The 27,022-nt window shown below is 38.6% G+C and overlaps 2 protein-coding genes and 1 non-coding gene across 5 annotated transcripts in view; 1 reads left to right on the top strand and 2 right to left on the bottom strand.

Annotated features, from left to right (window-relative positions):
- GAB2 (GRB2 associated binding protein 2) overlaps window positions 1–27,022 on the top strand; it is a 175,670-nt gene that overhangs the window by 35,337 nt on the left and 113,311 nt on the right. The gene's annotated exons all lie outside the window — the stretch shown is intronic.
- LOC119538896 lies at window positions 10,024–10,125 on the bottom strand. The gene has a single exon (XR_005217682.1). It is a non-coding gene; the product is annotated as a U6 spliceosomal RNA (small nuclear RNA).
- USP35 (ubiquitin specific peptidase 35) overlaps window positions 25,999–27,022 on the bottom strand; it is a 140,442-nt gene continuing 139,418 nt past the window's right edge. The window contains exon 11 of the mRNA XM_037840831.1: window positions 25,999–26,452. Coding sequence (XP_037696759.1) covers window positions 26,306–26,452 — 147 coding nt within the window. The 3' untranslated portion in view covers window positions 25,999–26,305. The remainder of the gene's footprint in view (window positions 26,453–27,022) is intronic.

The following is a 27,022-nucleotide window of genomic DNA, read 5'->3' as shown; positions in this document are numbered from 1 at the left end:
GGAGGAAGCCAAGAACAGGAGACAGCTGAGGGCATTTTAATTGAGTCAAGTGGGACATGCCTTTTAATCAGGTCTTTCGTGTTACAGCTTCTGGAAAGTGCCTTGAGATCTCTTAATAATCTTGCCAAGGCAGCACTTCAATTTGGTGCTCATGATGAGAGTTTACAGAGCCGTTGATAAACTAACTAGCTTCCCTGTGGAGAAAGCTGAAGCCTCTGGAGGACAGCAGACTTAAATTAAACCGAAGAAGTGTGAGAGATCACAGTGGGAACTAATGTCAAGAAAAGGAGTTACTGATCAGATGGTTCAGAAATCTGGACAATCTTAAAACTTTTTTGTTCCAATTTTCTTTTTGAATGTGTAGTGAATGTTTGTTGATTGCTTCCCCTGAATCCATTTCCCCTTTCTCCTTCCTAACAGTGCCCTTATTTCTGTCCTGACATCTTTGTGGGTCTGGAAAGCTGGTTCCACCCATCCTAGACTTTAGGTTTTGCAGTCAGCACCTTCCATCCCCTTGGCCGCCATGATTATTTTGGATTGGGCATGTGTCCTCAGCAGGTGCAATCTCAGTGAGTTCTAGTGGATGAGATGTAAAGATGTGAGCCCTTTATTCTGCCATGATTCAGTTAATATAAGTGACTACGGATCCTTACTCTGACACTACACTTGGTAAAGAGGTTCACACCATTATAGATATGCAATTAGATTGAAGGGGGAAAGAGAGAACCAGTGCCTTCCTGTCAGGGCTGCTGTGAGGATTGAATCGGGTCTTGACTATAAAGCACCTTATAGGAAGTCTGACATAAATATAAATTCATGTTTTAAGGACTTTTAAAATTACTGATGACAGAAACAAGCTTAAGCAAAAAATAGAAATGTATTGGAATGATACTAAGGAAGCTCAGAAAATTGAAGCAAGTGTTCTAGGTACCAGGGCAGCCCTGGTGACCTTGACACTAGAATCATGCCTCAGGGTCACCAGGACTCTCCTTGTGTCTCATCACTGCTTCTCTGTAGCCAGCTTTCTTTTTTCCTTTAGATGGGCTTTCTGTAGGTGATAGGAAAGAAGATTGCCAGCAACCCCCAAACCTCCCTGCTCTGTGACCCAAACAACATGGCCTCTACTCCTTGAACCCCTAATTGAGGACACTGACACAGCTTGGGTCATACTTCTATCCCTGAACAAATCACTGTGACCAGAAAAATGGAGAACTATGGTTGGTCAGGCCTGGGTCACGAGCTCTCTACTAACATGCCCATGCTCAGTTCAGAAGGCTATGTGAGGTAGCCCCACTCGGAATCAACTTTGCCTTGCATGAAGAGCAGTTTCCCCAAGGGAAGGGGAAATGGTACTGAATGCTGAATAGTAAAACAAGTGTTCACAATTACTCAGTATTCTTTTCTTCCTATTTCTTCTTAAGCAGGGTGGGGAGGATGGGGGGATGGGAAAGTGGTAGGCAGGCAGAATGGAGTGTGAATTTTATTGTGCCCTTACTATGCAGTAAGTCATTTTTGCATGCACTAGCCTAATCATATCTAATTTAATTTATCATGATATTCCCATTTCAGCCAGAAACAAGCTCAGGGTATGAAACCAGCCCAGGATCACAAAGCATGAAGTGATAGAGGCAGGAGCAAAAGCTGGATCCATTTGACTCCAAAGCATAGCCTTTTACTGCCATACCATGCTGCTCAGAATGAAGTGAGCAAGACTTACCTGGTCAATGTGCCATTCCCCATTACTCCCCAACATCTCTCCTCCATCATGAGCCTGGATTAGGACTTGAAACCTAGGTTTTGCATACCTGTATGATCACCCTTGTCTTATCCCACGAGAGACCAAGAATGTGTTCCCTACCTTTTAAACAGAAGTACTTGTGTATTGACCTAAAACTGGGGAACACATTTCTGAGCACAGCCTTTTGCTTAACATGGTGAAATCTTGTAGCGAAAGCTAGACAGCATGTATTTGAATCCCAACTTCACTACTTACTAACTAGGTAACATATCCTGTGCCTCAGTTTATTCTTCTGACCCCATTTGATCCTCACGGCAGCCCTGACAGAAAGGTGTTGGTTCTCTCTTTCCCCCTTTAGTCTAACTGCATATCTACAGAATGATAGAATCTAATTCATAGGGTTTGCTGTGAAGATTAAATGAGTTAATATTTAAAGTATTTGTAACAATGTCTAGTACACAGCAAGTACTATGTAAGTGTTAGCTCTCTTTACTAGAAGTATTATTGTTATTCACCATGAAGGGATTCTTCTGGCTGATGCCAAGGCAGGCAGACTTATTGCTTAAGGAGTATTCATTTTGCTCCTGGGGTTCACCTCTGGGATGTATGTACTTAGCTTTCAAAGGAACAAACCCTTCTTACTGTAATCTAAGGCAGAAGTAGATTACTTATGATCCAGGGAGCACAGTTCTGAGGCAGGAACAGCCTCCCTGCCTGTCTGGTCCTGTCCACACACATAGGATGAACATTTCCCCCATATTTCCCCTTAGTGTTTCCGCATACTAATCGTTTAAACACACGAGTTTAAACAAACTTCCCTTCATAAGATGGTGGGAGAACAGATGAGTCAGGAGTTTACAGAGTTACCACCTCCATGGTACTGAAAGTGATTTGACAGATGAGTGACAGAAGGCGAAAGAAGATCTGAGTACGTGTGGCAGGGGCCAGCATCCCGTGGAGAGTCTGCATATGCAGCTTCTGAATGAAATGGAATATGATTTTCTCAGAGAGGAGATGGGATAACATTGCAGAGTCTCAAGGATGCAAGGCCCCAAGAGAGAAACTGAAGACCACTGTGTGTGACAGACACACCAATCACCGAGTCAAATAGGGGAATGGAAGGATATATCAACCTCATTGACTATGTAAGCTTGCAGGTTTTGGGGTGACCCAGTTCTGGGGTTCTTTTTCTGCCTCTCTCTGACTCAATTCAGATTAGTACCCATTTCAAGAATTGGATCTGATACTGGTTTGTAATTGATAACTCGCAAGATTTTGCCTACATATCAATGGGCAAATTGGGAACTCTACCTCCATATGTTGTTAAAGCTATTTAGCAATTGCTGGTCTGCTTATGTATCTGCTATTGTAATTTTGCCATCCATCTGCTATACTGGTCAATGATTTTTCTGTGTTAAACATTATTTTTATAAGAAAAGTTGCCCCCATGTCTCTGTGACTAAAAAGTCATTTTATACCAGAAGCAGAGCCTTGGGTTTTTCAAACTGTATCTGGATTAAAAAACAAGTCAGACTACCTCAAAATGAAGACAAATAGTTGCATCCTTTGATTTCAAAAAGTTCATAAAATGGACAAGAATTTTTTTTGTAGTTTAATTCAAATACTCAAATATTACAGTGTGCAGTTTGTACTCTACCCTTTGTTACAAATGTACTTGTGTGTGAAGTGGAATTTTCATATCATGCCACAGTGAGAACAATATTTGAATAGACTTAAGCTGTTCATTTGAAGATCCAGTTTAACAACTGCATTCTGGTATTTGTTCGCCTCCCCACCCCTCTCCTGTTTTATGCATAGAATTAATAATTTCCTTGCATGTTTTTTTCTTAGTTCTAATGTATTCACCCACCCATTGCCCAATATGAAAGAGAATTAATGGGTCTCACCTTTATTATTCCATAATACTGCATGTAGCCTTCCACTATAGCACCTACCACGTTTTATTATAGTTGCGTATGGATCTCTCTCCAACCCTGCCACTCCAGTAGGATTTTAAAGCCTTGAGGATAGGGATATTCTTATTCATCTTTGCATTTTTAGCGTTCAGCATAATGCCCAGCACATAATAGGCATTCAGAAAATATTTGAATGAATCATCATTTTATACATTAAAATATGGATGATTAGTGATACATAACAATTTGACTAACATTTGCAGTCAGTAGCAGAACTGAGACTAGAATCCAGGACTCCACATCCGCTCCTCCACCCCCTCCCCACACCTGCACTTTTTATTATTTTAGGTGTTTTTTGGTCTAAACAATTAGGTTCTAGACAGACATAGTTTTATAATGAGTTCAGAAATGGCACAATAAAAGCAAAATCTAAGATTATTTGTATTGTAGACCCTGGTGTTTAAAGTTTTTTGTTTTTCTTTGAGGGTTGATGACAAGGTCATAAGATTGGAGAGACATACAGCAGTCAACACCTGGAAAATCTTCACTTTGGAAGTGGCATTTTTGGATTACAAAACTAAATTGGGATTGACTTGGTTTTTCAAGTCACTTACTAAAATGTGGGATTAAAATTGTTCTGTTTATTGTGTGTTATAATACAATATCGGTTCCATTAAACTGTCTAATTTATCAAATCCTTGCCAAAAATGGGTTTCAGGGAAGAGAAACTGGGATTGGAATGCTTTTAATGTAGAAGTCTCAGGTTTCCAGGATAGGGCATCTTCACTTAACAAAAGTAACTCCTTCAGAAGCCCGTATTGGTACCAACTCTGTGTCACGCATGGTGCTAGGTGCTAGGCTGGGGCAGCAATGAAGGATAAAAAAGAACCTTGCCTCAGCGCTTATAAGTGTGTGTCTTTCCCTAATTGAACAACTGCATGTCATGGTAAATTCTGTTATAGAGATGTTTATAAATAATCTAACAACAAAGGAACTGGGAAAGGAGAGGGTCTCGTCAACAATAATAATAGCTACATTTATTGAATTCCTAGTATGTGCCAGGCACTACTCTAAAAAATTTGCGTGTGTTAATTTAAGTATTTGTTTAAGTTTTGGGAAATTTTCCTTGTTTTAGGCCCCTTCAACTTATTAAAGGATTTTTATCCTACATTTAGAATCTTTGACATTTTGTTTTATGGGTTGAACCTTTGAGGGGGTCGCTATAACCATCTGGCAGCTTTATGTCTGGCACTTTATATACTGTATATAACAGAAAAATTATTAACATCAGTGTATACAGTCTTCCCCTTCATTCCCCCTGGCTTCTAAGGTGGAAGGGTCTTACTTGGCTGTGTCTTCCACCAGGGCTCTTTGTTGTTAATTGGTTGAATGGAATGAAAGTGTAAAAGTCAGGAAGGCACACTGAATCTCCACAATAAACAGTTGAAAGGTAAAGAAGAAAGGGAGTACACAGATTAAAAACTGGGCTTGAAGGTTGGGGGACAGGTAGGCTGGTGGGAGGCCCTCAAGTAACCGTGGTATATGAGAGAATAAGTGAGAAGATAAAAAGTGTGGGTTATGAATTTGATTCCTTTTAATGCCTATTGAGAATTGCAAGTAAAAATTGGAATTACTCTTATTCAGGTTACATATATCCTGTCTGTCCACTTCACCTGTCTTTTTGTCCCTTTCCTTGTTTAATCGCTTCTCTCTTCAGGCAGGTAGCTGATAAATGAGGAATTCTTATGTTCTTTTTGAGAGTTTTTACTAATTAAAAGGGGTTGAGTGGGACTAGGGAATTACCGAAACCTTAAGTGTACCCACTGTTGAACCTTAAGGGATAGTCAGATTTATTTTAAACACTGTTGTTGTGGTTTTCCATATCATCAACTAAGATTTTGTTATCTACTGCCTTTGTTGTTGCAGCTGTAAGTCACATCTGATTCCAGGCATTAGGAAGTTCTTAATCTCTCAGCACCTCTAGTGGGTAGCTCTGGCAGGTCTAAAGCGGAGGCAGGAGTAAGAGCTGAAAGAGAGGAGGGTAACAGCTGAAAACTTACAAAAAGTGGTATTTTGTATAGAGCTGATATTCAGTAAAGGTGTGTTGGATAAAAAGAAGAGGGGGAAAAAAGCAGATGCCTTTTACTCATACCAGAAATTTGCTTTTCTTTTCTGCTCTTCTCACTCCCGTCCCCCACCAAAAAAAAATCTATTCTGTTGTAACCTGAAGTATTAGCTAAGAGATTGCCCAAATCACCCATACTGGTGATTTTACTGTGTATATGTTGCCCAAGCTGTGTACCACCATTCAGTCAGGTAGGGATTGTGTTTGGTTGCTAGTAATAAAGACCCAATTATAGTGTCTTAAAGATACAGGGGTTATTCTCTCACCTGAAAGAAGTTCAAAGATAGGCAATCCAAAGTTGATATAGTGGATCCACAGAGTCATTAGGGACCTGTTCTTCCCATCTTTTTGCTTTGCTGGTGACTTTCATCCTTAGTCAGCTGGGAAACTTCTTTTCCCTTTCTCCTGCCACTTGCAATGTAGATATAATGCATGGTGCTCCAAAAGTCATCTTGGCCCATGAAGTCCGAGACTACAAAGTTAATTATTCCTGAATCTGCTCTATTTCTTCTGTCTTTATAATCTTTAACAACAGCAATAGCAATTACAAAGGAAATCAGTGTCCTGGAAGATCCAATTATTGTTTCAAAGTAGTTTCTTTTCCTAGAAAGGAAAATAGGCCATTTATTGTCTCCACATCAAAGTTATCAGAAAAGAAGGAAACAATGAGTCCAATAGGTGAGAAAATCTTCTGTGCCATTGGAAAGTGTCATTAATATGACTACATAAACTGCTTCTTCACCTGGGTTTACAGGGTCTTCCTCCTGCAGAAAAGTACTCTTGGAGATTAGGAAAAGGATGAGCCCTTTTGAATCACAGGAGCTATAGATTGAGCAGCTTTGGTCAGAGTAAGGGTGTGGGGAGCGATCAGAGTGCCCTGCAGTGTAGATTAACCCTGTGCCAGTCATAATGTATATTATTTAATTTCAGTTCTTACAGTAGCCCTATAAAATACAGTATTATACCATTTATGCCTAAGAAAACTAAGGTTTTAGAGGGTTTTATATCACTTGCCCAAGTGTCACTCTTGCAGTAAGGGATGGCACTGGGATTGGAATGCAAATTTTTCTAGCTTCAAGGTCTTTGATGTGTTTACTTATTTATTTATTACTTTTCAGTCTTTCTGGACAGAACAGTTGCCAGAGTAGGTTTAGGATGTCTGATGGGTCCAGTTCTTCAGGTGTCTTTACTCAGTCACATGGAAAGTCGTCTCTCCTGAGAATTGATGTTTGAACTTTTTGGTTCATTCAGCAAACATGTACATCAGTCACAGCTGTGAGCATCAGCTGTGCTAGGTACCAAAGAGGGACACACAAAAATCTAATTATCACCCCCTCCTTATGGAGCCCCCAGTATAGTGAATGATCCTAAATATCAATAATGTTGGGCAACGTGTTGGAAGCAATGTAGTTATTTTAGGTTATTTGTTTTTCTTATTCCTTTGTTTGGTTATGGTTTGTTAATTTTCTTGGGGTATGGTAGGAACATGTTGGAAGCAATGTGGTTCTTTTAGGTTATTTGTTTTTTATTCCTTTGTTTTGGTTTTGTTTGAAAATTTTTTATTGTTTTTTAATTTTTTGATAAAGTTAAAAAAACAATGAATAAGGTTAAAAAAAGTAAATAAGTAAATGAACAATGGGGGAAGGAGGGGAATGGAATTTTTGGATGTTCTTTTTATTTTATTTTTTGGATTAATGAAAATGTTCAAAGATTGATTGTGGTGATGAATGCACAACTATATGCTGATACTCTGAACAACTGATTGTACACTTGGGAGGATTGTTTGTTATGTGAATATATCTCAATAAAATTGCATTTAAAAAAATAATGCTGGGCAGAATGATGTTGGTAGTGTAATCTGAGGTCATTCTGGAGGAGAGTGGAGAAGGGATCAAACAAGGGAAGAAAAATCAGCCTCCATATCCACCTTTGCCACATTTTAGCCACCTTGGCTCATTTAATCTTCACAATAACAGTGAAGATATTATTATCCTGATTACACAGATGAGCCACCAGCCCAAAGTTTCAGAGCTAGTAACTGGTGGACACAATTCTTAAACTCAGGACTATCTAGCTCCAAGGCCCTGCCCTTTCCATTAGACAACTAAGTATAGACTAAGTACAGTTTTTCCCCTAATGTTTTAAAAAATAATATATACATGGTGGTTAAATACTTTGGTATAGAATGGAACTTAATGAATATATCTGCCAGATTACCTTGGTTCTGCCTGCCTCTTGGGTCCTCGGCTGCTTGCTTAGAGGCAAGTCCCAGCTGCTGCAGCTGCTACTTTTACCTTATTTGCAAAGGCTGCTGGCTGTCTCAGCTTCCCTCTGCGTGCTTTGGTGTGGTCTCCATTGTGCCCACTGTGGAGAGAGCAAAAACAGCTCAGATGCCATCCCCATGACCAGGCCCTCGGAGGCTCTGGCTCCTCCCACACTTCCATATGCAAATACAGGGTGTGGCCTTCCCCAGCAGTTGTCCAGACGGGCTGGGTCACAGGACTTGGAAAAGCCAGGCAGTTAGCACCCCTGACCAATGCCTATTGCAGGCTTGAGAAGGACAGGAGCCAGTAGGTAGATTCCTTCCTTCCTTTATGCATTTCTCCTCCTTGAAACCCCACCCACTCACATTCTGAGGTACCGTGGTTCTGTGTAGCCCCTCCAGAGACATTCTGACTGAGCAACTGGCCATGTTTTCGTTGTATGCTGTAATTCGTTTGGGTAACGCACAACCTTGTGTTTGCTCTCTACCTCCCTCACTGACATTTTTTCCGCTTTCTGCCCTGGGATTTCAACACCTGATAAAGTAGGTAAACTCTGTTTTCTAGGGAACTGTTTTCTAGGGAACTGGTCAAGTTAGTATTTGATTAAAAATAAATACTTTTCCCACCCAGTCCTTTTCCCTGTTTATCCTGTTTTGCATCTTGTTATTTTTCACTTAACAGAATAATAGTAAGTAATATTTGAATGTTTATATGCCAGACACTGTCCTGAGTTTTTATAATTAATGAGCACCACAACCCCATGAGATAAAGTAAATCTTGGAGATTGTTCCACATGAGCATATATATATATCAGTTGCATTTGTTTTATTCTTTAAAGGCATGCTTATTGCTTTTGTTAAAATGGTACCTGTTCATTATAAAAAGTCAAGAAATGCTGAAAAATTCAAAGAAGAAAGCAAAAAATTACCTCAAATCCCATTATCTGGGAATAACCATTTGACAAATAATACTCCAGGCAGCTATCATGAGCTGCAATTTTTCTCAACTGCACTGGTTTGTGAGTATACAATAATTTAACTAGTCTTCAGTCGATCAGCATTATGTTGCTTTCTTTTTTTCCCCCATTATTAAAAAAGGATGCTATAATGACTATCCTTATAAAATGTCTTTGTATTTCTATAATTTAGTGGCATATAAGACTGTTTCTCTCCCGCTCAAATTTTATCCAGGTAACACCTTGTGTCCATTGTCCCTGCTTTGTAGATGGAAGACCCTGGGCCAATGCAAAAGTTATTTAACAGCAAGATGATCTGCCCTTATGTGATTCCACTAATGGAGAAGAAATAAGACAGAGATGCCAGTTTCTTTAGTAACAAAAATTGGGTTTTTCTATTATGTTTTAGATTTAAATTTTGCTACACTAAGTCATAGTTCAAAAGTAGTAGAGGCACTGATTCATCATATCAACCACAAACTAACCTGTTTAAAGGAAAACAGAACCTATTTTGAACACTCTTAGTCCTGGAACTAAGTTTTTAATGCCAAGAGTGCCAGTGATGAAAATTGGCTGGATACCAACAAAGATGATGAATTTTCCTGGTATTGGGAATGACCTTGAAGATGATTTTCTAGGGTTTCATGTTGAAGATTTAAACCTATACAATTTCTTTTTTTCTTTTTTTTTTCTGTTTGTAGTAATGCTGTACAATTCTTTTACATAGGTATGTAGTTGTATTCATTGAAATAACAGCTTCTATTAGAATTCATTGTTTCTACTCTTACTTGCTGTGTACTAATATTTAGTGAAATTCTTGCTTTACATAGTATGCTTTACTTCAATTTTTATAAAAATATTTGTTTCCTTCTACAGTGACTAACTGTATAGGAATTTGTTCTTACTTAATTTTAGATTCTAGTTTGCTTTTTCAACAACTGTACCATATTTGCAGACATGATCTATATAAAGGATACATTTCCAGTAGAATTTCTGGATCAAAGAGTATGTGCATTTAATTGTTTTAGTATGGAATGCTTCACACAAGGTTGTGTGTCATCCTTGCACAGGTGCCATATTAATATTCTCTGTATGTTCCAATTTTAGTATGTGCTGCCAAAACGAACAATGCATTTTAAACTTTGATAGACATTGTCAAATTGCCTTCAAAAGAAGAGATGAGAAGTAAAAGAATTATCTGGGTTCATTTTTTTTCTTCATATATTTTTTAAAGGTACTATTTTTATCCAGGATAACTTGCATACAGTTTTTCCCTTGAAGATTTGAAATAACAGAACTTTTCTGAATGTTTTTCCAGATAGTAAGCCTATTGTAGAACAAATGGGAATTAATCACATTAATGAGCAGTATTAATCTGTTGCATGACCAGCCAAACCAGCAAGGCAGCTGCTGTGGTAATGTTGCTGTTTGCGGACATTCTGGTTGAACAGAAGCCTTGCTATTCTTACAAGGAAGTACCTAAGCACGTGTCAGCACATCAATGTAGTCAGCAAGTGCTATGAGAAAGGGAAAAACAATGAGAGAATAAAGAACTGAAATACTCTGGGATATTTTCTGAAGGAGGGGAAACTTGAAGGCCCCAGCTAAATGCCTTCACCTCCTGATGCTTGCTCAGACCATCTTAGTTGGAACTGGTTCCTCCTTCCTAAAGTCCAATAGCACTTAGTTTATAACATTCATATGCAGTGACTTCATTGTCTAAACCAAAAGTCCTGACACATGTTCTAACACAGAGGACATAAACTGGTATGTTTGACCTGAATTCCATCCACAGAGTGTTTTTCTTGGCCTGCAGAATTTTAAACAATTTTAATTGGTCATAGATTATTAAAAAACTGAGAGATTTTGTGTAAAATCCATGACATCTCTAGCTTCTATATCTGGCAAGACTGGGGCCAAATTTCTGCTTAGCAACAACTAGTTGGAACCAGATAGCAACTGTCAACACTTTAGCCAGAGCGTATGCTTTCCAGTTTACTGTAGACCACCACTGTCCACACTGGGTCACTCATACATGTATCTGCTTGGTCCTTTTTACATTTTTCTGGCTCACGCCTCTAGAAAATGTGCCCTATGAAGGCAGGGATTTTTATTTATTTTGCTCATTGCTTTTTCCTCAGTGACAGAACACTCATTGTTTGATTGAAAAAACAAATTTGTGACTCTTGGTCTAAGTTTATGGGAGAAAAATAAGGCAAAATTTTTCAAATTGAAACTCTCTCAGAAAAGGAATACAGTTTTCCTTTATTCTTGAGGTATTATGTATGATTTACCATTATACATGTAGTCTATGACTTATCTCCCTTGCTGGATGGTAAACTCATTAAGGTCAGGGACCTGCCTTGTAATGTTTTCTATATTTGCTTAACAAAACCTTGCATATATAGGTTCTTAAATATTCATTGGATGTTTGGCAAAATTTTAGAATTTCTCATGAAAAAGAACTTTGTGAATAAAGGCAGAAAGGTTAACATACTGTGGTGGGAGATAATGAAGTGGCCCATTTGAATTTCTTCTACAGCTTTATTTTCTCCCTACCCCACCTCTAATAGTATTCTTTTTACCATCAAGATCATAAAACATTCTTTATAATCCTCACCCTTCCTCTTCAGGAGTAGGATAAATTGCTCCCTCTTCTTCACTCATCATATTATATTGGAGATCTTATTTCCTATACTAGACTGTGATTTTCATATAGCTAAGAACTGTTTGGTTTGTTTTTGTGTCTCTAACAGCTAATATTTATAAGTTTGTGTTCCAACTCTGTGTAAGCACTGTTCTAGGAATTCAATAAATGTTTGGATTTAATGGAGTTTGTATTAGGAATTGTATTAAAGCTTTTAGAGCACTTTATAGTTTATGAAACATTTTTATATTCATTTCTTGTTTGATCCTGAAATCAACTCTGAGAGCTGCAAATGATAAAATCAAAGCCCAGAAAGATTGTGGCTTGTCCAGAGCCACGTGGCAGTTAATGGCTGGACATCCAGGCTGACTTCGGCTAGTTTGGTTGAACATCCAGTAAACTGTGATGCCTGGGTAGGGAGGGATAGAATTATGGAAGACTTTGACTGAGCACTTTGGACCTGGTGTTTTGAAATAAGAAGAAAAAGGGAGATTTTTTTGATGACTTATTTTTGGATGAGGGCTCTTAAAATAACACTCCTTAGGGAGCAAGAAGGATGATGAATAGTCCTTAGTTCGCTTGCCTCATCCAGATTCCATTCCTACCTCCAGGATTTTCCCCGTTTCCACCCAGTGCTACAGTAAGAATCAATCCCAATCAGTGACTGTACTTCGCTTTTTTGATCAAGAAATACCCCTCCCTTTTCTCTCTTCCATCTTAGGGCTTTGGATAGGAGCCCTTTAATTGCTGTTGGCTGAAGAACTGGAGACCAGCCCTTGCATACCGGGAATGCCAGTGGCTTTGTTAGCTGAGGAGGGCACTGCCTTAGTACTGCCCTCTAATCCCAGAGCAGGTGAAGGAAATCCAATTAGCATTTAGTAAACCAAGGCCCCTTGTGGAATTTCTGACAAAGAAAAGGTCAATGCAAAAAGGAGAAAGAACACTGACGGAGACTTTGTTTTCCTAGTGGGAACTTTCTGAAACCAACTAGGAATCAGATGAGCTGGATTCTAATCCTTGTCCTGCCAGTGGCTTGCTTTGTGACCTCTGGCAAGCCTCTTTTTCTGGTCTTCATTTTCCTTGTCTGTGTGTAGTCCTTTGTTAAACCCCCTTTCCTAAACAAATCAATTGTTTTGTAAGAGTGGAAGGGGTGAAAAAAAAAAAAAGAGTGGAAGGGACCTCAGATCTTCGAGTCGGTATCAGCTGGGAAGCTTTCCCCGATGTTCACAGATCCAAATCTCACTCTCTCTCTACTGAATCAGAATCTTTATGGGTAAATCATGATGCATATGTAGTTTGGGAAAAGTCTTCCAGGAGAATTTGATAATATCTTTGGTTTGTTCTTTTCAAGGAACTTGACCATTTATAGTAAACTCAAAACCTAGCACAGTGTTTGCTCTGCACATAGTAGTTGCTTGGTGTGTTGGAAGAGAGCTTTTCCTGTGCTGTCAAATGATGAGGTAGAGGCAAAATTCCTGTTGTGAAAAGCATGTCATAAACCATAATAAGCAATAAGCATCAAAACTTGTATTTTACAAAATGAGGGTTAAGAGCCATTAGTGAGTGGTATAGTCAGCCTAGTGAGTTGTGACCAGCATTTTAAAAAATGAAATAGAATAGAAAATTGCGTGCATTGTATGCGGTACGGGTATTTCCTGATACCTTTATGTTAAACGTATTTATGGGGACAATTTAAAAGGCATTTCTTACTGGATTGTGGTCAAAAGCCATTGATCTAGACAAGAAATCTACACTGGAGTTAAGAGGTTTCTAGTGGGGAAGGGGTGTCAAGAAACAATGTGGAAAAAACTTGGAAATGTAGATTCTAGTCTTTGCCCAAGCAGTTTGACCTTGAGCAAATCACATTTTTCATCTGAACCTCATGTTCTTATTTTTCTTTGCCTGGAGTATCCTCTGCCTGACTTCACCTCCAGATTTGCTTGGCAAGACTTAATTCGAATGATTCTTTTCCAGAATCTACTTGATTCTGGCATATAGTAGGTATTTATAAAAGTATGTTAAATGGCTGAGAACCTTTCCCTCAGATCTCCAAGTACTTTCTCTGGACATTTGTACCTAATTCCCAATTCAAAACTCTGTTTATACTTTTTAAAAAATATTCCAAACCTCTGTATTAGTCAGGGTGCTCTAGGGAAAGGGAACCAACAGGAGAGATCTGTAAATATGAGATTTTATAAAAGTGTCTCATGCAACTGTGGGGATGCACGAATTCAAATTCCATAGGGCAGGCAGTAAACTGGCAACTCCATGAAGGCTTTTGATGAACTCCCCATGAAAGGCTGGCTGGCTGAAGAAGTGAAAGTTCTCCCTTCTCCCTTAAAAGTCTTCAACTGATTGGATTAAATGCAGCTGATTGGATTCTCTCACTGCGGAAGACACTCCCTTAGTTGATCATATATGTAATCAGCCATAGCTGCAGTCAACTGACTAAAGATTTAATAAACCAGCCTTCTGGTTTATTAACCAGCCACAAATGTCCTTGCAGTAATGGTTAGGCCAGTGCTTGTTTGACCAGACAACTGGGCACCATAACCTGCCCAAGTTGACATATTAACCTAACCATCACAGCTGTGAGCCCCTGCAGAACAGATGCTGTTTATTCATCTGTGTATTCTCGGTACTTACCACAGTGCCTGATATACAATAGGTGCTTCATGAATGTTTGAATGAATACATACTTTTAAAAATAGGTATGTAATAGAGAATTCAGTAAAACAGAATTGAACACTTGCTGTGTACCTGTCATTATAGTAGGTGCTGGGATAGATACAAATATATGTAAGAAAGCAGTATCCTCCCTTGCGAAGCTTAGAGTTTAAGAAATTGAAACACAAGCACATAGAGTTGCTAATAAAGCCATTCTGTTAGTGTCTAGTATATGGTTGGTATGTGGCTAATGTGTAACTTCCCATTTCTGTGGTCACCAGAACAAGACAGAAAGCAGGTCTCTCCATCCTGATTTATTTTCTCATGAATTGAGAGACTTTGTTTCTGATAAGGTGAGCTAGCAGTTGCAAGGAAAGTGAATTTGAAGATACAGAAGGAGATTCATCCTTTTTGTATCAATTACTTAGAGATTGTTAAAAATCTCCCCTTACGGTAGTAGACTTGTTGGTTTCTACTTGCAGTGATAGCATTTCTTGTTTTATGTACTTTGAGGCTGTGTTATTAGGGGCACACACTTGTAGAATTGTATATCTTCCTGGAACTTTCAATATCTTATCTTTGTGAAGTGACCCACTTTGTCTTTTTGCCTTAATATCTCTTTTGCTTAAGAATCATGTCAACAGCAGCCTTCTTTTGAGGAATATATATATATTTCATGTAATTTTTTCCATCCTTTGATTTTCAAACTTCTGTGCCCTTATATTTTAGGTGTATCTTTTATGAACAGCAGATTACCTGAATTTTGTTTGGTCTAGGATGGTCTTTCTCTTTTAACTTGGGAGTTTAGTTAATTCACATTTTCTGCAATTAACACAGTCAGGCAGTATTTATCTTTTAACTTATGTTTATTGTGATAATGGAAATAGTTGGATTTATTTCAACCATCTAATTTAGGCCTCCTATTGTACTGAATTTTCTGTTCCTTTTTTTTTTTTCTTCTTCTTTTGGATTGAGTGTATTGTTTTCCTTTCCTCATTTTATTTTTACATATTTAGTAATTTGGAAATTGTATTCTGCTTTGTTAGTAGTTATCCTATATATTTTTATGCATACATATTACATCTTTAATCTTATCAGATAATATATTCACATGGTTTACACATCAATTTTTGAAAACTATGCTGTGAAGAAGTCTCTCTTGTCCCTCTATCCCCATCTGCTCAGTTTCAATCCCTCAGTGTATCTAGTGCTATAGTGTATTAGCCTATGTATTCCAATACAGATTATAAATACAGATAAAAATATATACATAGATATTCTGTTTAACCCTTCATTTTTTATACAAATGATAATATAAAGGACAAATTTCTCTACACTTAATCTTTTCACTTAATAGTATATCTTGATGTTCTTTCCATATTGATAACACAGTTTCCTTCCCTGTTCTTTTTTTTTTTGATAGCTGCATGATATTCTATCAGTTGGTGGAACCATAATTAAATGTCCTTCATTGATGGACATTTATGTTGTTTTTGATCTTACTCTTTAAACAGATCTGCAGAATGGACATACGTCTTTGTGCATACATGTTAGTATATCTCTAGGATAAATTTCTCAAATGAAATTTTTCAATTAAAGGATTATACTATTATATTTTTTCATGTTACCTTTTTTAATCCATTCACTGACACATCTCCATCCTAGACTAGTTGAGTATACACTTGAGAAATACTAGTGTTAAAATATTTCCCTTTACAAAGACTGGTTGATGGGGCAAAAATGCAGAAAACAACGGTTTTCCGTCAGTTTGTTTCATTGTTAGTGTCACAGTTTTTAGCGCTCCCGGTACCACATGTATACATGTATACCTGATGTAGAAATTATAATGTATACTATTATAATTTTAATAGATTATATTATATAATTTTGCGACATTGCCTTCCAGAGCATTTATATCTATTTATACTCTCACCAGTAATGTGCATATGAGAGTTACTGTTTTTCCACAGTCTTGCTAATATAGTTATCAAACATCTGGGTTTTTTCCAGTTAGATGGGTGAAAAACAGTGTTTCAGTGTAATTTTAATTTGAATTCCTCTCATAAGTAAACAATGATCATCATTTCACATGATTAAAAATCATTTGTATTTTTTTGTGTGTGTGACTAGTCTGTTCATATCCTTTGCTTATTTTTCTGCAGGATTGATGGTCTTCTTATTGATTTATAGGAGCTCTTTATGGAAGAGATTAGCGCTTTATAATGGGAATTGCAGATTTTAAAAGATTTATCACTTTTAACCTAGTTATCTTTTGCTTTCTTACTTTGCCTAATGGTGTGTGTGTGTGTGTGTGTGTTTGTGTTTATGTGTGTTCATGTATGTATGTGTTTGTGTTTGTTTAGTCATGCAGGATTTTTAGGTTTTTATGTAGTCACTAGTTATTTCTTCTTTGTTAATGATTTCTGAATATCATGTCTTAGACCTTCCCACTCAGAGTTTATAACAGAGATATGCTATGTTTTAGTCTATTGCTTTTATAGTTTCATTTAATGTTACATTTAAGTCTTTGATCCATTTGGAATTTATCCTGATCTATGCTCAGAGGTAAAATTCAAATCTGGCACAATGCCATTTAAATCTTAAATCTCATATGCCATCTCAAATCTTTTTCCTGGTGATTTGAGATGCTACCTTTATCATAACCTAAGTATTTCTTGCATTAGTACCCATTTGTAGATTTACTGTATATTAAATTCCACTGGTTGGTCTGTGTGTGTAAATGGCAGTACACTGTTTTAATTAATGAGGCCTTATAGTATGCTTACCATATAATTGCATTTGTCTCCCTTATTGCTATTCTTATTTATTTTTCTGTATGAACCTTACAGTCACCTTTTCTAATTATAAAAAAAGTTGCTATTTTTATTGAGTTCATGTTTAATTTATAATTCATTTAGGGATTGAGTTCCTTATTAGTGCATATATTTTAGTTTGGCCTAAAGTAATATCTTTACCTTCTGTATTAGTTTCCTGTGGCTGCCGTAAGAAATTACCACAAACTTGTTGGTGTCTCATAATGGAAATTTATTTTCTCACAGTTCTGGAGGCCAGAAATCCAAAATCAAAGTGTTCCTAGAACCATGCTGCCTCCAAAGGCTCTAGGGCAGAATCTTCTCCTGGCCTCTTCCAGCTTCTGCTGGCTCCAGCATTCCTTGGCTTTTGGACACATCATTCCAATCTCTGCCTCCGTGGTCACAGCCCCTCCTCCTCTTTTGTATCTTTTCTGTGTCTATTCTTCTTCTCTGAGGACACGTGTGATTGTATTTGGGGCCACCCAGCTTATCCAGGACAAGCTTCTCCTCTTAAGATCCTTAACTTAATCACATCTTTTGCCATATAAGTTAATATTCACAGGTTCGGTGGATCAGGACTCAGATGTATCTTTGGTAGGGGCTACCGTTGAACCAACTGCACTTTCCTTCTGAGTAATACAAGAAACTTAGAATACTTATACTCTGATCACCCCTTCTAACTTATGCTGTTGTTCTAGTATTTCAGTTCTGCCTTATTTGTTTTTAACCAGACAAATTAAATAATATTCTTATTTTACACCGACAGTGTTCAGATTTTCCCATACTTACCAGTATGTTTGCTCATCTTTTTTTCTTATATCTCAGACCTTCTATCTGAGATTATTTTCTTTCTTCCTAAATTACATCTTTTAGCATTGCCCTTAGTGAGGTTCTGTCTGTGGCAGTCTCTCTGAAAACATCTTTACTTTGCTTTTGTTGGAATAAGTCATTGGCTGTTGACTTCTGCATTGACAATTATTTTTTCTCAGCACACTGAAAATATAATTTTACAGTCTTTGGATTTTACTGTTGCAGTTATATTAGCTAATAGGTTGGCTGCCATCCTTTTGTAGGTGATCTCTCTTTTGCTCTTTTAATATTTTCTTTTTTGTCTTTTTTGTGCTTCAGTCTCATTACAATATGTCTAGATGTTGTTTTGTGTGGTAAGATATTTATACCATAAAATTTGCCATTTAGCCATTAAGTGTACAATACACTGGTATTAATTACATTCATGGTGTGGTACTACCATTTCCAGTAACTATTGTCAAAAATTGTCATCACCCCAAATAGAAACTTTGTACCCGTTTTGTAATAACTCCCCATTCCCCTACCCCCTCACTCCCAGCCCTGGTGCCCTCTAATCTACTTTCTATCTCCATGAATTTGCCTATTCTAGATATTTCCTATAAGTGGAATCATACAATATTTTGTGGGTGGCTTATTTCACTTAGTTTAATGCTTTTAAGTTTCGTCCATATTGTTGCATATTTCAGAACTTCAGTATTTTTTATGGATGAATAATATTCCATTCAGCTTTTGTTTATCCACTCATCTTGATGGACACTTGGATTGTTTCTACCTTTTGCCAGTTGTGAGTAATGCTGCTTTGACATTGGCTTACAAGTATTTGAGTTCCTGGTTTCAGTTCTTTGGGGTATATACTTAAGAGTGGAATTACTAGGTCATATGGTAATTCTATGTTTACTTTTTGAGAAATTCTAGATATGGCTTTATTTTTATTTATCCTGATTGACACTGTGCTTCCTGGATCTGAGGTTTGGTGTTGTTTCAATGAGTCTAAAAATTTCTCAGCCATTAGCTGTTTGAGTAATACCTTTCTCCGTCTTCTCTCATCTCATTCTTGAACTCCAATTAGATGATTAGACATGTGTTAGACCCACTTACTCTATCGTCCATGTCTCTTAAACTCTCGTATTTTCCATCCCTTTATTGCTTATTATATTCTGTGTAATTTCTTTGGATTGCTCTTCCCAGTCGACTCATCATTTATTTAGCTGTCTAATCTGCTGTTTAACCTGTTTATTGACTTTTTCATTTCATTATAGTTTTCATTTCTGGAAGTTCTGTTTGGTTCATTTTCAAATATACTTGGTTTGTTGGGGTTTTTTAATACTCTCTTGTTACTTGCTCATTTATCTTTCAAGCCTCGCTTTCAAATTTTAAAACAATAATCAAAGGCATTTTATATTCTATCTCTGATTCCACTATCTGAAGGATCTAGTCTGCCATCTTTCCTTGCTGTCACTCATGAGGCTTATTTCTGTGCTTGTATGTTGTGTATATGTGGGTAGGGTTTTTTGTTGATATTGTTGTATTGTTGTTGTTTTGAGTTAAGAGATAATGCTCCTTAGGACTTTGTGGAAGTTATTTGAGACCTGAGTTAAACTTTTATTCCTCCAGAAGGGACCAGGGGTTTCTTCTGCTAATAGTCTGGGGATGTTACAAACTCTGACCCAGTTTTAGATCTTCACTTGAAGTAGCGTGGATTTGGTCACAAACCTCCTTAGAGCCAGCTTTTGGTTACAAATTCTTAGGGGAGACATCTTCTCTATCCACAGCCAAGGTCAAAACAGGCCAGTTTGGTTGTTGCCCCTTTACTGCTACAGATTTATTTATGGTTCATCCCTACACTGTGGGTATAATCCTTTGGTATCCCAACTTTATAAAGGGCTCTAGCATAAGATTTTCCACCCAGGGTGGGCCCTAGGCTTTGTCTTCTGTTGTCCACACCCAAAACAGTCACAACGGTAGTCACCAGTGTTTGTTACATAGCCTGAGGGCAAAAGCTGGCTTTAGTGCTCTCTTTTTCCCAGGATTTCTGCTTTCATTTAATTTTTTTTCTCTGCAGATTCCTTACTTTCTGGAAAGCTCAGAATGATGCATTTAAAAAATTAATTTTTAGGAATATTTTATTTACCTTTTTAAATTGTTTTCTTTGGTAGGGTCATTCAGGGTATCTAGACCACCATATTGCTGTAAACCAAAGACTCATATCTGCTATCTGTGGACTAGAAGACTACTGAAAAAGAACACATTTTGACATTTCTTCTATTTTGGATTCTAGAAAGAGAAATTTCTGAGATATGAAACAATACATAGTTTTGTATGTTTTGATTCTTTCTGGTCTTCTTGGTAATAATTTTTTCCCCTTATCTGTGAGAAAACCCTGAGAATACCATAAGGAGCTTCATTTCTGTCTTGCAGGATTTGGCATTGTTAGCATGTTGTTTTTACCAACCACCCAGTCTACCCTCGTGTCCTTGTTTCAGTTTGCTAAAGCTGCTAGAAGGTAATATACCAGAAATGGGTTGACTTTTATAATGGGGATTTATTAATTTACAAATTTACACTTCGAAGACCATAAAAATGTCCCAGTTAAGGCATCAATAGGATGAAATCTTCTCTGAAGAAAGGCTGCTGCCATCTAGGGTTCTTCTGTCACATGGCAAGGCACATGGCTTGGGTCTGCTGGTCCTTCACTCCCGGTCTCATTGCTTTCAGCTTCTGGTTCCAGTGGCCTCCTCTCTGAACTTCCTCTCTTAGTGTCTCTCGGGCTTTTCTCTACAAGCTCTCTGGGTGTTTCTCTCTCTGAGCTCTCTAGGCTTTTTTCTGTCTTTTATCCTCATAAAGGACTCCAGTAAAGGATTAAAACTCACTTTGAATGGACTGGGTCACATCTCAATTGAAACAACATATTCAAAAGTTCCCACCCACAACAGGTCTGCATCCACAGGAATGGATTAAAAGAACACGTCCTTTTCTGGGGTACATAAGAGCTTCAAACCAGTGCAATCCTCAATTCCCAGTAGTAGCATTTGAGAATTGCATAGAGATATCAAAATCATAGACTGCTTGATCTAGAAGGGTCTCATCCTACACCCCCCCCCCCCCATTGTGTCTTAAAGATGAGTTGACTAAGGTTAAATTGCTTACTCAGGGTCACATAAGGAGTCTGTGACAGCTGGAACCTGGGTTGCCTCACCTCTATGTCAGCATACCTTATACTTCTGTATCCTTTCTCTCTTTAGAGAGACTTTCTGTGATTAGTTAAGGGGTTCCAGGCCTGTTGTTAGGAAGAGTTGCTAAGGATTTTGATGAAGATGATCTGACACTGATTTATGGGTTAGAGCAGAGGCAAAAATTCTCATCTAATTAACTGTTTGAAGATCAAATAGAGTTAGCCTTCCATATTTTACTTCACCTCTGTCTCCCTTGTTTGGGAAGGCTTTTTACCTAGTAGAATGTTAGAGCTGGAAGAGCTCTTGTGATTATTCAGTCCAATCCCAAATTGCCCACAGGAACATTCTGGGATCTTCTGCCTGGAATCTTCGCTGTGCTTTATAGATGAGGAAACTGAAACCTAAAAGATGCAAACAACTTCCCCAAGGTCATATAAGGAGTCCGTGGCGAAACCAGAACTGGACCCAAGTCTCCTAATTCCTATTCCAGTGAATTTCTGTCACACTGTTCATTAACCTTGCTACTGGTCTTCAGCTGAGATCCTCTTCTTTTGTTCTCTGTTGTAAAACCACATAAAGGTGGTTTGTCTTTGACAATAAGTCAGAGATGTGAGGGTTAATAGAAATTGAGCCGCGAAGGGGGAGCCCATTTTTCCTCTCCTCAGCTGGGAAACTGCTGGACTGTTTCAGTTGCACTGCATGTGCTCCATTATGGTATAATGATGTAATTACCAGTAATGCTGCTGCTGCTTGAGTAGTGGTGGAAAGGCAGCATTAAGGAAAAGACCAGCCCCAGTTCTCTCCTAAGAGCCATTTCAGCCCACTTCAGTCTAATAGATTGAAGATGCTGGAAGGAGAATGGCTTCAGCAGAGGAAAAGGTCAGATTTAAAAGCTTTTCTGGGCATGGTATTTATTGTTGCTTTTTTGACCTTCAGGAAAGTCTCCCGTGTGTTTGTCCTTGATTCTTGCCTTTCCTATTAATGTTTGAAAGCTGTATTGCTGGCCAGACTAGGTCTTTGGCATAGATGGTTTCCTATGTGGTGTTATTTGAGAAGGCGTAGCCCCCGTCCAGATTACCATTCCTGTTGCCTTTTGTAACACCATTGTAGCATCAACGGTCTTTTTTTCTTCTTTTAATTTTTGTTCTAGAAACATATATATGACCTAAATTTTCCTTTATCCACATTCACATATATAGTTCAGTGCTGTTAATGACATTCACAACAGTCTTTTTGACTCTTGAATATTTTATAGTTTTCAGCAATTCCTTACAAATATATATATTCTTTCACAAACATGCTTAGAACTGAAAAATTTCTGAGTTAATACTTTAACATACAGAAAAATAAGGAATAGGACCTAGGGCATGTGGCAAATCACTTACTCTTTCTGTGCCCCTCTTCTGAAACGGAAAACCAGTCTAGTGGCCATGAGAAGATAATCATGATCTCTGACAGCAGACTCTCCCAAAAGTTTTCCTCAGTTAGGGGACAGCCATCATTCTTGTAGTAAGTGTCGAGTACCTGCTGGGTTCAAGGCACCAAACTGGTGGGTAATATGGGTAATATGGGAGGTACAGAATTGGATGATGTCAGCTCCTACTGTCAAGGAACTTTGCCTGTTTGCTGATTTGATAAACACAAAGGGAAACATTGGTTAGAATTGGAAAAAAAGTAGCTTTGATATGGGTTGTAGGAAGGCACAGCAAGTTTTGCTCACTTCTGTTTGAGCAAAAAAGTGTGGTCCCTGGACCAGCAGTGTCAGCTTCACCTAGGAACTTTAATTAGAGATACAAATTCTCAGGCCCCAAGCCCAGACCTACTGAATCATAAACTCTGGAAGTGTGGGCTTACAATCTGTGTTTTACCAAGCCTTCTGGTGATGCTGATGCATATTAAATTTGAGAACCACTGGCTTACTTTATGGTTTGGTACCAGAAACCATTTCATTATATATATAAAATCCTTATGTTTGTCTAGAGCTGAACAGTCTAATACAGTAGCCACTGACCACAGGCAGCTATTTACATTTATAAATTAAAGGCAACCAAAATTAAAAATTAAGTTTCTTGGTTGCGTTAGCCACATTACAAGTGCTCAGTCACCACACGACTCTGTCTGCTGTACTAGAAAGCACAAATATAAACATTTCTATCATCACAGAAAGTTCTCTTGGATAGCGCTGGGCTCAGAGCAATGCTTCTCAATTAACACTAATCAGGTCACTTGGAAGACTTGATAAAATTCAGATTGCTGGGCCCCATTCCTGTGTTTCTGATTCAGTAGGTTGAATAGGATTAGAGAGTTTGTTCCAATTGACACTGATGATACTGGTCCAGGGACCACAGTTTGAGAACCACTGGTCTAGTGTAGGGATTCTTGACTTGATACCTGTGAACCTCCTAAAATTGTAGGTAAAATATTTTGTATATCCACATACTACAGGTTGCAGGATATAGGATATAGTTTTAATCTGATTCTCATATGGATCAGCAGATCAGTCAGGAAAACTTTTCCCTCCACTTAACAGATAATTTGCCCAATAGGGACTTAAATCACAAGGACATTGATGTTCACTTAGCAAAATAAAAGGCAGTTAAGTTTCAGGGTTCTTTTAGTGGTGCAAGCATGTCACCAAGACCCAAGTCAAGCACTTTCCTGCTCCAGAAAACGCCTTATACTTTTTTGACCATAACTGGGTCACTAGTGGCCCACTCTAAACCAGTCACTGCAAAAGGGAATGAGATTTGCATAATTGCTTTTGACCACTTATGATTCAACCCCTGGGCTTGAGTAGGGGTCTGCCTTTCCTGAGACCAGAGGATCTCTACTAGTTCTCTGAACAGAATATTCTTTTAGCAGGGAAAAAGGGAGAAATGGCTGTTGTGTTGGTAAGTGTCTTAATTTGCCAAGCTGCTATGACAAATACCGCATGGTGGGTTGGCTTAACAACAGGAATCTATTGACTCAGTTTCAGAGGCTAAGAGGCTTGCTTCCTCCCAGGTCAGTAGCATTCTGACTGGCAATCTTTGGGTTCCTTGGCTTTCCCATCACCTGGCAATGTCCTTTCCTTTCTCTTCTGAGCCTGCTGACTTCCAGCTTCTGGCTCCTCCCTGTGGCATACTCTCTATAAAGCCTCCAGTGTTAAGATTAAGACCCCTCTTGATTCAGCTGGCCATACCTTAATTTAAAATATCCTTAAAAGGTCCTGTTTACAATGGGTTCACACCCACAAGAATGGGATTAAGATTAAGAATATTTTTTCCCCCTAGGGTACTTAACTCAGTCTACCATAATAAGGATCTTTGTCTGAGTCTGTCAGTGACCTGAAAAAGGTTAGGAGGATCTGATCTTCATCTTTTCAGCTCATCACATGGTTTCAACTTGCTGGACAAGTAAAGTCAGCATATGTTCAGCTGTGGAGACTTGCTTGGCTCTGTCTTCTCATTCCTTATGACAGGTTCTATGAAGCACTTCTGCCAATAGTGGTGGTGAGGTAAAGTAGAATTTAAAGAACCCTGATCCATGTCCCTGGGAGTCAGCATCAAGTCAGCCTTAAAGCTAATAGGTCTGAATTTGATCCCAGTTCTAAACAGGGTTCTTATCTGCTTGCTTTCGCCAAGCCATTCCCTTGTACATGGATTCCTTAGGTTTCCCATTTTTCTGTTTTCTCACCAGCCCTCTTAGAACTAGAGCCCTAGGACCAAAGACTTTGATTCTGCTGCTGGATTTCTAGGTTCCTGTCTACTTGCCTGGATCCCTGCTTGTCTCCTGCCACCAGAGTGCTTTAGATACTCTGTCTTGCTAAGGAGGGCAATCATGTCTAAAAATAAATAATTTGAGAGTCTTCCATACAGTAATGGTAAATGAAGCGCTTGATGTGCTGAGATCATTGAGGGAGAAGATGAGAGGGAAAAGAAGCTGAGGGTACCCATCCCAGCCTAATGAATCAAATTTGGGACATGGTCATCTATGATTTTACCTTATAAATTTCAGAAGTACTCTGAATACCGGGTTGAGCATCAGCACACCAGATCAAATAGCATTCTTGTGGCCCTGGGACCCCAGAGGAGGGCCTGCAGAAAGGGGTAGCGGGAGCTCAGCTGGCAGAGCTCCCCACCTGTGTCCCCATCCCTCAGCACAGTTCTTTTTTTTAATCTGTTTTATATTTACACAAAATTTTGTTTGTAAAAATAAAGGCTTCCACTTCTTAAAAATATATATAAAATAAGGACTACTGGCTAAGTGATGTCAGAGGTCCCTTCTAACACTGGCACTGAGCTCAAGGGCTAGAATAAAGGTACTAGGTTATAACATGTGAAACAAACTGCAGCATTTTACTGTTTTAGGGGCAAGAACTCTGACCCCCTTGTTCTCTCCATGGTTTTGAGCTGACAGTCCCCTCTGTCACCAGCTGGATACAGTACCCGATTGTTTGCTGCAAAAGCCCTGTGAGTCTGTTTCCTCTAAAATCTTCTGCAACTTCCCTCCCCCCATCCTCCCAGGACAGAAGTGGACACAAAGGGGAATGTTTCAGTTCCTCTGCCGGGTTTTGTGTCTTCCTCTCACACCCTTGGTCAGAACATCTAGGGAATTTTTATTTTCCAAAGTTGCTTACCAGAAATAATTTGGCAAGAGTATAGTTTGGGGAGGAGGCTTTAGTTAAATGAGCACAAAAGCACATGTCCCTATGGTAAATTCTTAATGAGTGTGAAGGGGGAGCAAAGGAGCTTTTGTAAAATTGCAGTTCAGGCTGAATGTAGAAATGGAAGAAGAGGAACAACCAAAAACATCACAATTTGCCTTAGAGCATTCTATCCATGACTTTCAATGACACACACACAGGATTATGTCAATTTCAGTGTACTTATGTTTGTATATACTTTTTAAATTTTTTATTTGGTATTACTATTTATACTGGGAAAATGAAAATATACCTTTTTTTCTAATACAGATTTTCAGAAAGTAAAGCTTGGTTGCTGGGCAGTAAACAGGCTACAGAGCAGTTTCCAAAGAGGAAGTGTATGAGAACCTTAAGGGTTTAGGGGGAAGGTTATTTTTGGTTATAAATGAGGGGTCTTTGTGAGAAGTTGACGAACACTGATCCAATCCATTTCTCTGAGGCTCTGAGAAGGAAGGTGACTTGCCAAGTTCTCATAGATGATTGGACAGAGTTCATCCCAGGACCCAGGTCTCTTTACTCTGTCCGCATATGATCACTCTCCTGGCCAGCCCTCCAGATCCTGGTTTCCCAGGGTTTCTCTCTGCGCTGCCATTTCTGCAGGATGAGCCGTGTTCCCTTGGTCTGTTGGCCTGACTTCAGGGGATATGGGCTACAGCTGTTCTGAAATAGGAAGACATTAAATTTACTTAAACTTTCAGCATGACCCGTTTGTCTAACTTTTTCCACTGTGAGGAGTGGAAATACAACAGAATGTTTCACAAGACAGACAACTCAGAGAATAAGGAAAATGCAGAACAAGGAAGTGTACAATTTGGTTTTTGCCTTTAAAAAGAAACACACTACAGAACTTCTTGGATTTTTTACCTCTGTCATCTGTGACCCATTCGCCTGTTCAGCCAAGATATTTTGGCTTCTTTTTACTCTGGGAAACCAGTGGGTGGGTGAATACCAAGGAGCCAAAAGTTAACAAAATACCAGCGGACACTGAAGCCAAGTGAGAGGAGGCTCCCTGGCCGCACAAGCAGAGGCACACCTCCCTCCTCTCCCCTCAGGCACCTTTGAAAAAGGCTGCTGAAATTCCCACACTTGGGACGATTTCCCAGTCCTCATGAAGGAAATCTTCTGCTGTCTCTGGCCATTGGAGCTTTACCTTTCTGAGGATGATCTAAGCACTGTGGAAATAATAGCCTTGCCCTTGAAGTCAAGCTTATCTGGTTTGATGCCAAATTC

This window comes from Choloepus didactylus, chromosome 6 (genome assembly GCF_015220235.1).
Source record: "Choloepus didactylus isolate mChoDid1 chromosome 6, mChoDid1.pri, whole genome shotgun sequence".
Classification (NCBI taxonomy): Eukaryota; Metazoa; Chordata; class Mammalia; order Pilosa; family Megalonychidae; genus Choloepus; species Choloepus didactylus.
Note: the sequence above shows the minus strand (reverse complement) of the source record. Positions and strands in the feature narration are given on the sequence as shown.